The 11,269-nt window shown below is 35.2% G+C and overlaps 1 protein-coding gene across 1 annotated transcript; it reads right to left on the bottom strand.

The window, feature by feature from the left end:
* Window positions 1-1,302: 1,302 nt before the first annotated feature.
* Smp_101050 (putative wimple/ift172) lies at window positions 1,303-1,485 on the bottom strand (the record flags this gene model as incomplete). The annotated part of the gene is made up of 1 exon (XM_018788981.1): window positions 1,303-1,485. The coding sequence occupies one exon, from the start codon at window positions 1,483-1,485 to the stop codon at window positions 1,303-1,305; it is 183 nt and encodes a 60-aa protein (XP_018654470.1).
* Window positions 1,486-11,269: the final 9,784 nt, after the last annotated feature.

The raw sequence follows: 11,269 nt of genomic DNA, 5'->3' as shown, positions 1-11,269 counted from the left end.
ACCGGCTACCATGGGACTGCATCTCCTTACGGTGCTCCACTGCCTTGTGGATCAGATATTTAGGTCAAAGGCTCCGGGTGTGAAACCGTAAGAAACCCACCTGCTTTAGTTTGGGCACCTAGACAGTATCACAGCCCTCACACAAATCAAATGAGATTTGTGTGGCGCATATTTATCTGATGCTTCCTTGTACCAATATTTGTGTTCAAATAAACAAATAATCAGTTACTTAACTATTTTTTTCAGTCGGTTATGTACACATGAATATTAGTTTCTTAGTGAATTAGGAATATTTCACAGTATACACTAAATATCTTTCAATCAGATTGTTCTCTATATGCGTCATCGGTTCGGAATCTAAAGATTAATAGTTGAAGTCATTTATGATAACGGAAGATACTGAAGAGGGACTATAAATTTTATAGTTTTTAGTCCCTCAGTATCAAGCTTGTAAATGAAATAAACTGAACTCTAAGATCTAAGCCACAAAATTACGAGTTGAATTATGGTATGGTAACAATAACGAGCGATTACTGAAACTATGGTAACAAATTTGATCTTCTTATCTATAACTGATTGATCGATGTATGGTGACCAACATCATGTATGTCGAGTCCTTCTTAGTGCAGACAGAATTTTATCAATCAAGTTGCAATGCGATAACTAGTCTATGTAACTCAATATCGCGTGCATTATGCTAAGATGCAGGGTGGTGGTTTGAGACAGTCGATAGGAAATCTTGCTCAACCTAGGTTTCCTGCTATTTGGTACTGGTCAATAACGTGTATCAGTAATCTTGAGGGAATTGATGCTTCCTGGTGAATTTAATGACAGAGAGCATCAGCTCCCCAAAGATTAAATATACCCCTTGCTGGCTAGTACTAAATGACGCGAAACCTAGGTTGAGCAAAGCTTCCTATCGATTACTTTCAACCACCAGCTTACACATTTTATCTTCTTTCTAGGTTTTCTTCACAAGCATCCATAGTCGTTTGCCTGTTTATGACAAATTTATGGTCTGTAGACAATTACCTTTTCTCAAAAATTACACATAAATCTATATACAGTAGGCATCTTTAGTTTGGGTATACTCCGTGGCCTTGAAGTTGCCATCGCGAATTTAGTTGTCATGTCACTATGCTCTAATTTAACATTACAAATATATAAAGAAATTTATTTTATCACCTTGATAAACTGTTCTTCCGCTTCAGTACGCTTCAGTAAATTTTCCCTCATCTTCCAAGAACATTGCATATTTATTATGAACTTCAGGTAAACGTTCAGTGCAAGAACCGGATTGAGCTAATTCAAACGCAAAATCAAATGCACAATGTTCTGTTGCATAATCAATAGCATACGTACTGCTGATTCACCACCTAAATGTTTTGCCCACAAATAAGCTACTTGTTTGCGTAATTCCGGTTGTTCTGTACAACTTGATGCAACACGATAAGCATCTTCCCATCGATCAATTGTACGATACATACTTACAGCTGATTTCCAATCTTTAGCCTGCAGTGATTTTTTTTAAAAAAAACAGCAGTAAAATGCATTGATAAATTTAAATTATCAGGTATTATGGTTAATTTAAAGTTTTCAGTGTTTCAATTTTGGTCAGACACTATCAGCAACAAGTTACTGGGGGAGACAACAAACCAGATTCCAGCGGAGGAAGAAATCAGGAAGAAGCGCTGGAAGGGGATTGGGCACACAAAACAAGCCCTCACATGGAATCCTGAAGGCTAAAGGAGAAGAGGAAGACCTAAGAACACATTACGCCGAGAAATAGAGACAGACATGAGAAGAATGAACAAAAAATGGATAGAACTAGAAAAGAAGGCCCAGGACAGAGTGGGTTGGAGAAAGCTGGTCGGCGGCCTACGCTCCATTGGGAGTAACAGGCGTAAGTAAGTAAGTAAGTGTTTCAATTTTGTTTAACGACATAAGTTACTAGGCAAGCAATCAAAATATCTTAAGTTTGGATCCAAAATATCCTCAAGACTTATAGTCATCAAATAAGTAATGAATAGTAATTTAAATAGTCTGCGTGGGATTTCTATGATTGATGTCAATGTGTAAAGAATTGTCTGTAAATTATCCATTTATATCTGCACTTTGAAAATGATCATAGAGTCATATGGCTTTGTATATCTGTACCTCACTTGGACTATGGAGGGACTCATATTCTCAAAAGTACTAAGGTATTGGTTGTTATATTATGAAGCTACTGAAGATAGAAGACAGATCAGTTGAAACTTACAAATTATGGAAAACGACATTTTATAGTCTCGATTAGGAACAACTGAAAAGTTCCTCACAAGAACCAAACAGTAGGCCGTTTCTCTGGTGCTTTCAATTGTTTTAGGGTTGATCTAGGTTCTTGATGAATCTCACCCACTCTATTGCGTTAAATGTATAGTTATATCTTATGAGTAATATATTAAATAGGAAGTTGTGAGGTAATATGTTGATTATACGTAAATTCAATTACAACATATTTCGCGTGAAATTGCAGCTACAAATTGATTGCTTAAAATGATTAAATTATACCACTCTCTTCAATTCAGAAACGCTATACATTTACCATTGTAGATATATGGTTCTCACTGGAATCTTGAATTTCATTATACTTTGAAAAAGCCATTTTGTTAAGTCATTTCTATCAATCTTATGTGTACTTGAGAGTGTATCTGTCTCTCAAAACCACACTTACCATCAGCTCATAGTACTTATTGCTTGTTTAGCAATGTTTTTACGGAGCCGTCAAAAACTCTCTCTGATAATCATAATTCTGGAATGATCTACCAGATACCGTAAATATTCTACCCGTTTTCATAACTGAACAATCCGTTACAATTTTTAGCTCCTCTCTATCTATTCTTATTCGCACAGTCAGATAGAATAACATTGTGGCTCGAAGATGAGTACAAGAACGTGTAATTAGTAAATGAGTTGTTCTGACTTTGTGGTCATTAACGATTAAAGAATAGTTAAGTCTAGCTACTCATGAATAGATAGGACATACATTGCGGACATCATCAAACTGTATCCTGAGGCAGGCCCTTACTTGGAATCCTGAAGGGAAACGGAAGAGAGGGATATTAATGAACACATTGCATCGAGAATGAATAGCTACTGGAAAGAATTGCTCAGGACAGAGTTCGATGGAGAATGATGGTAGGCAGCCTATGCTCCTCCACAAATGGTAACAGGCGTGGGTAAGTAAGTAATTAACTCATGAGTAGACACTTATATAAATCAACATTTTTTTCAGTACTGTCTTAAGGTATCCTCTTCTTCCTTTAAAGCAAATTTGATACAACTCAAGAAGACTTGTAAACTATTCCTAACTAAATTATTTTAAATATCTACATAAATAAAACTGTAAGAAAATGTAATCACACACTCATACCTCTAAATAGTACTGTTCTGCTTGTTTAAGATTACCTTCACTTTGAAATTGTTCAGCTAAATGTAAATAAGTTTGATCTAATAAATCAGCATTGAATTGTTTAACTAAACGTAGCATATCTCTATATTGACGTGTATTTTTATACATGGATATTGCTCGATCAGTTTCTTTAATAGTTAAGTATAAACGTTCAGCTTCTTTGTAATTACCAATTTTTTCAAATTCTTCAGCATGTGATAAATACATACTAATTGGAATGTAATAGAACAATGAAGAAGAAGAATGCTAATGATAATAATGATATGAAAATGGTTAATTCCCTAAAATAAGCAGAAAACGTAACAACTTATTATGATTTAACTCACAGTGACAGTTCAGTAAGTGAAAATTTCATCTATTGGATAGTAACTAAGTAGACTAAATGCGATTGTCGCTCAGTCTCAAGGCTTAAAGATTGTGAATTCAATCACTCTTCATGATCTTAGGTCAACTGTGTGAAAAATGATCTCGTAAAACAGAGAATATTCATAGGTTACAAATATTTGACGATAGATCCCTTCGAAGTATCTCTCGAGGATACTGGGATCATCTAGTGAAGAATACTGAAGTTAGACGTAGGGTACTAGTAAAGATGACAAATCAGTCAATAAAGTAGTGAACTGCCTTTATATTTCTCTAAATAAACGTTAATTATATTGAAACATTTGAAGGTACTAGTTAGTTTTCGAGATTCGGTCTACAGACTATTGATGAAGTGTAAATCTATGGTTATTTGTTCAATAAATTATGTAATATAAGCTTATAAGAGTACTTATGGTGTGTTTTGTGATAAATTTACGATTGTGAAGACTTGAATAAGTGTTAAGATGGTTCCAGTTACATACAAACAATAATTAACTATTTATTGTCGATTATAGGGCACAGAACGATTACTTTTCACTAGAGGGCCAAAACTTCAATATTTTAACAAGATTAAGAATCTCTTCTGTCTCAACCAAACAATCGAAAGTGATCAAAAATCATTCAGTTAGTACCATAACCTACTCACTGGAACAATTCTAGCTAATACTCTTACTGATTAGGTTTTAAGAGATTGTTGATTGTCTGACTTCATAGATATCTTACATTAACAATTAGTCTTGGTATCAAATATATAACCGATATATTGACTCATGTTGAAAATTATGTTTACTGAAAGAAGGAAGCCAAATCTATGCCTTTCAAATCTGTTAACTAAGAGATTTTTCTTTGAACTATAAAATCAGAATCAAATTATTGATATTTCTCAATTATAGAACATTAAACTTAATATGAAACAAATATGTTAGTGTTATCTGGCTTTTAATGGGTCTCCAATTTTTATAACGATTCATGGAGTGTGAGTAGGTTGAAAGAAAGCTAAGGGCGGCCAGACCGAAACGTGGCACAAATCCATGAAGTCAGTGACAAGTGGACTGAGCCATGTTGGTAAGTGTAGACTACCTGGTTGGGATTCGCGAGATGATAACAACCGATGGTTAGAGACCTTGAATGACATGGCTCAAAATAGTTTGCAATGGCAATGGTGCATCCACTCTTTGTGTTCTACCAAATTCTATTCTTCTGAATTCTTCATATCTCTATCTTTTTTCTCTTTTCAAATTTATTTCACTGGATTATACTCCTTCAGTAACATCTTCAAACCCTAATCTTTCCGATTACTACTTATACTTTTACTACTTCTATCACTATGGGATTTGAATCGACAACTGCATCTGTGTGTTAATGTGGTATGGAAACTCGAACTGATGTACGTACGTACGTACGAAGTTCTACGTTGTGGCTGACTGATCGATTCATAGGAGAATTGATACATTTTTGTACTAGATGTTTGAAACTTTTCATTGATGTTTAGGACTTGATCCGTTTCTTATTGGCATATGTGCATCTAGTACCGATTGCCTTAAGTCACAGGCATCATAAGTAGAGATGATGGTGACTAGCAGTGAAATCCTGGACGCGTGAACACTATTAGGTTCGAGTCCCAGAGTGAACAACAACTCTAGGATGCAGATACATCCAACTGACCAGTTCCAAATATGGAGAAACGCTCTACCTGGATTCCACTGCTAGTCACTATCATTTCTGCAGATATAAGAATTGATAGTTTACTACTAAATCATTCAAATGAATATATTTACTTAGTTAATTCTGTATGACCCATAATTGAAGAAGCAAGTTGATGTGCTTTTTCCCACATTCCTATTGTAATATACATATTAATAGCTAATTTGGATTGATTTGCTTTAAGAAATGCATTTTCTGCTGCATTATATTCCCGGCATACAATATAATGTTGAGCAAGTTTAAGAAAATATGGTGATAATTGTTCAGTGGATTTTTTATTTTCAATCGAATTTAATATATGAGAAGCTTTTGTCCATTGACAAGAATTAATAGCTGCATCAGTAGCTTTAATGTAGGCACTGAAATAGAAATAATAATAAGAAAGATTTATAATTATGACATGTCAGTCAGTCAGTCAGCTACAATGTAGGACCAGGCACATTTATGCATCGGTCCAAGTTGCCATACCTTTGTTAGCACAACAAGATGAACACCGGATTCATAAAAGTAGTTAATTTATGACATGGCTCAAAATCGTTTGCAATGGCGAAGGTGCATCCACTTTTTGTGTTCTACCAAATTCTATTCTTCTGAATTCTTCATATCTCTATCTTTTATCTCTTTTCAAATTTGTTTCACTGGATTATACTCCTTCAATAACATCTTCAAACCTTAATCTTTTCGATTACTGTTTATACTCTTACTACTTCTATCACTATGAGATTTGAATTGACAACTGCTTCTGTGTGTTAATGTGGTACGGCAACTCTAACTGATGTACGTACGTATGAAGTTCTACGTTGTGACTGACTGATTGAATGACTGAACTATGAGACAATATGAAATTAAATTATATATAAAACAATGGATGAATCAATGAATGATTAGATTTTGATTCTTTTAGATGAATTTTAATTCTTCAGTAATGTTAATCATTATACCTGATATGCTGATACAATCTTGGATAAATCAAAGAAGAGAAGGTTAGACGAATGGAAGATTAAAGATTTGAAAATCCTCATCATATTAAAACTCTAATGTATATGATTGAATAATATTCTTTGCAATAAATTCTCTTCAGGTACTCCTAAATGCCCAGGTACGGCCGAGAGTGAGGAGAGTCAGCTCTTCATCTCGAAATGCTCTCATATGGCCACGTGTATACAGACACTGTCAAGGAAGTCCTACTCATTGTTTTCTCGCAGCACTACTGTTGTTTACGAAATTGAGAGGACAAAAAACAAATGTCCGACGCTTTAACCGGGTCGGTTGATATGGAGGATTCACTTAGGGGAGTTGGAAAACCCTGATTCCAAAACTAACGTTCGTGCGCGAAACCGACAGTTCCTGGGTTTGAATCTCGTGAGGCGGGATCGTGGATGCTCACTGCTGAGGATTCCCACAATAGGACGAAACAGCCGTCCAGTGTTTCCAGGTTTTCTATGGTGTTCTAGCTTCAATCGACTCATGATCTCAACTATTAAAATATATTTTTTATATTAACTGTCCAATATATAAATCAAGTTTCCCATGTACTTAGAAAAAAATGTAAAATTATACTTGCTGAGATATGCAATGTATGGAGCTAAAAACAAACACATTATTGAGTTAGATTTCACTGATAAAATTTCTCAGAATCATAGATTCGTGTTTACTGTCTGCAGTTATATTCAACACTACATCTCATAAACTTAGAAAGTTTATTTTTAAGAAACAAGAATGAACCAATGTACCCTTTTTATACTTTATTAGCTTCTCATGAACTCAGATACCATGTTGGGTTGGAAGAATATACAAAATATTAGAACATTCCTAGTCAATATAATAACATGCGAATTACTGAGGAGACCCATACCATGACGAAACGGCCTTCTAGTGCTTCCAGGTTTTCAATGCTGATCTATCTTAGATTAACTCATGAATTCAACTATCAATATTAACATATTTTTCATTTATTAATGAAACTAACTAGCCACTAATCAGCGTTATCATTGTGATAAATTAAATTTTGAACAGTTTCTTACTAGATTCACTTAGTATTGTTTGTTTGAATCTTCCTATTGATGTTTAGGACTGCAACTGGTCAGTCTCTAATTGGCATATGTGCATACTGTGCCTATTGCCTCAATATAGCCTTAATTCACAAGCATTATAAGCAAAGATGGATAGTGGTTAGCAGTGGAATCCAGTTTGACGCGCGTTTCGTCCTATTTGGGACTCGTCAGCTGGATGTACTTGCATCTCAGAGTTGATGTTCACTCTGGAACTTGAACCCAGTACCTTTCGCTTCAAACGCCATCGCGTTATCTACTCCATCACTGAGTCCTGATAGCCACTAGCTTGTGCGATGGGGTGAAGTTTAAATTCACTTGGTATTGTTTGTTTGAATCTTCCCATTGATGTTTTAGGACTGCAACTGGTCAGTCTCTTACTAGTACTGTTTTAAAATCCAAAGTTATTTTACTTATCATTATCCAAAATATTGACTTTAAATTCACATTGATTAACTTATTGAAATGTTATGCATCAAAAAAGTGTTCACAAATGTGATGTGGTCAAACAAACTAAACATTTTACATATAAATTGGGATAATGAAACATTTCTTCGATAAATAATGAGTAGAATCTAGTCAATGTTACATACTTGAAGCATTAAACCACTCTTTATTGCAAACTTTTTATACCTTTTAATTCCAACTGAAGAGCATGATTAGCCGTAGTCAGCAAATTAATCTGTGTATTAAGTCAGTCAGCTACAACGTAGGACCAGGCACATATATGCATCAATCTAAGTTGCCATACATCATTAGCACAATAAGGTGAACACCAAATTCATAAAAGTAGTTACTTCAATGGTAGTGATATATAAAAGAAAGATTGCATATAAGGATAAAATACAGGGAGAAAGAATGAGTTGCTGCTACCTTGACGTTTTGGTTTGGCTTGCCTGTCATGATGAAACAGTCGAGCTATACTGGCTGGAACAATCATTCCTCAAGGTCCTACCATGCCAGACAGGTCGGTTGAAGAGCGGTAAGACTAAAAGCAACAAACCCAAGGTCCGAAGGCGAGGTCATACTGCTGACTGTACAGAGGTGTGACTGCAGTAAGATGTTTCCTTCAGACAACCAGTATAACAGCGATGCTGCCTTATCACAAGGAAAGGTGGCGTTAGAAAAGGTCGACCCTAAAAATGCACACCTCACCTTATCCTACGGATTTCGGTCTCTGGCGGTAAGGTCTCAACAAGTACGGAGCGAACACAAAAATTACCCACATAAAAGTCGTGTCTGATCGGCCTCAAGCATTTTTCCCCTGGGCACTAAGATCAAGTATAACCTAATTTCCTTTTCAGGTACCTCTATAAGAACCCTTCCAAAATGTGGGCAACCGGGAAGTGAAAACCGCCCTCATACCTATAACAGCACTCAACACCACTATGTATTAACCACCTTAAAATCTTTAAAAACATCAATGAAATTCATCCTTAAATGCTAAAATCCTGCAGTGATATTCCTATGCAAATTATTTTTGAGTCTCATATCAATAAATGTGTATAGTCAATTTCATTAAATCACTGAGACAACAGACTAAGTTTGATTTTAAATAACGTCACTGAATAATAGGATGTCAGTGATGCGAAGTAGGTTCCTTATCACTGTATTTACTCGTGATTAATAAGAACTGTTATAAATTATCAAATATTTACTTACCCAGCTTCAATGAAATGATTAATTGCATTATCCATTTGTTGTTTTGTCACTAAATAGTCACCCCATTCTTCTTCTAATTGTAATATATTTGATGGAAAAGATATTCTAGCTAATTCAATTGCTTTTTGATAACAATTGCCTTGACGATAACAACGCATAGCATCCTCTGATTGACCTAAACTTTGATATAGTTCACCAGCTTTTTCATATAGTTCGCATTGAGTTAATGACTTTTTTTTAAGAATGTCATACAAAAAAGGGAAAAGTAAGGGGAAATTAAAAAGATTTTCGCTGAAGTCCGGTAGTGGCTAACAATGGGATTCAGGACACGCGTTCCGTTCTATTTCGGACTTATCAGATGAATGTACAGGCGTCCCATTGTTGATGTTCATACTGCGACTCGAGCCTGATACCCTTTGTCTCAAATGGACAACCAGGTGGGCTACTAAGTACAGATAACAATTGGCTTGTACATAGAAGGTGAATTTGATTGACATGTGTTTGTGTCTTCCTGAGTGACGATCCATACCGTGATGTAAGCATATCCAGTTGACACGTCCTATATAGGATGAACCATGAGTCCTGAATTCCATTGCTAGACATTATCCAACTTTAATAAAAACTTGTGAATTATGCAGAAATATCGACTCAACCAGCTAAGGATGCATATATGCCAAGATACTAATCGACTGGAGTTCATAATATCAACGGATAATACAAGCAAAAACTAAAGAGACTTTTTATAAAATATTAGTAACATATCCGTACGTATCTACGTAGATGTTGATATTTTGACAGTAAAAGATAATAATGAACTTCACGTGAAATCAAATGGTTCTAACTTCATTTACACAGATATTCTATGAAGTTTAATGTCGAAAAACTACATGTTCATATGAATTATTGATTACATGTATATACTTGTTTCAGAAAAATCAAATATTATTGATCTGACGAATAAGTTAAGTGCTCTAGCGCGAGACTGGTAGGTCCTGGGTTCGAATCTCGTGAGTGTGGGATCGTGGATGCGCACTGCTAAGGAGTCCCATAACAGAACGAAACGGCCGTCCAGTGCTTCCAGGTTTTCCATGATGGTCTAGCTTCAATTGACTCATGATTTCAACTATGAGAATAAGTTTGTGCCGTTGGAAGCGATATGGGCTCCTCTTAATTCTTCACAGAAATATAGCTATTCACTAAAATTTAGATATGTTCAGTAGAACCAGTAACAGATAACGAGATGCTTGGAATAAAATCCACAGTAGAAATGATACTCTTATATCCAGCATTCACTCATTAAATGAACGGAAAAATGCTATATATATTGCATGTATATTGGACACTGGGAAGCAGAAGCTCTACAAATTCGCGGACATATATATCCTATCCCTGAACTAATGAATTTTTAAATAGTAGCCATTACTTATAAAATAAAACTGTGGACAGTTTCTAAAAATAATGCAGTTACACTTCATTACTAGTAATTTTGAGGTTAATTTATTTTTCGATTATGTAATAAGAAGATGAATATTATCCGAACTACGTGATATATTAGTGCAATACATTTCGAACAATCTGATCACACATATAGTTGTTAAGATCTATGAGGTCAACTAGACTAGAAATGGAGGGTAAGAGGAGATGAGGATAATAAAGGAAATAATGTGAAAACAATTTGAAACCTCATCATTCTGAATAATAAACTAATATTACCAGGGTAGATCTAAGGTGAGAACAAAATGTTTTTGAATACACAAAAGGGGGTTTGAATTTTTGTATGGTTAAACCTTAGTATACACCCTTTTACATTCCTGTACAACATCAAAAAAGCCTAGTTAAAATCAATCTTATGGCCCGATAAGCAAAGATGGATAGTAGCTAGAAGTGAAATTAGGGACGCGCGTTTGGTCCTATTTGGGACTCGTCAGTTGGATTTACTGAGGACTCAGTAGCTAAGTGGAGAACGCGATGGCGTTTGAAGCGAACGGTACTGGGTTCGAGTCACAGAGTGAACATCAACTCTGAGATGCAGGTACAT

This window comes from Schistosoma mansoni, chromosome W, assembly GCF_000237925.1.
Source record: "Schistosoma mansoni strain Puerto Rico chromosome W, complete genome".
In the NCBI taxonomy this organism is placed as follows: Eukaryota; Metazoa; Platyhelminthes; class Trematoda; order Strigeidida; family Schistosomatidae; genus Schistosoma; species Schistosoma mansoni.
Note: the sequence above shows the minus strand (reverse complement) of the source record. Positions and strands in the feature narration are given on the sequence as shown.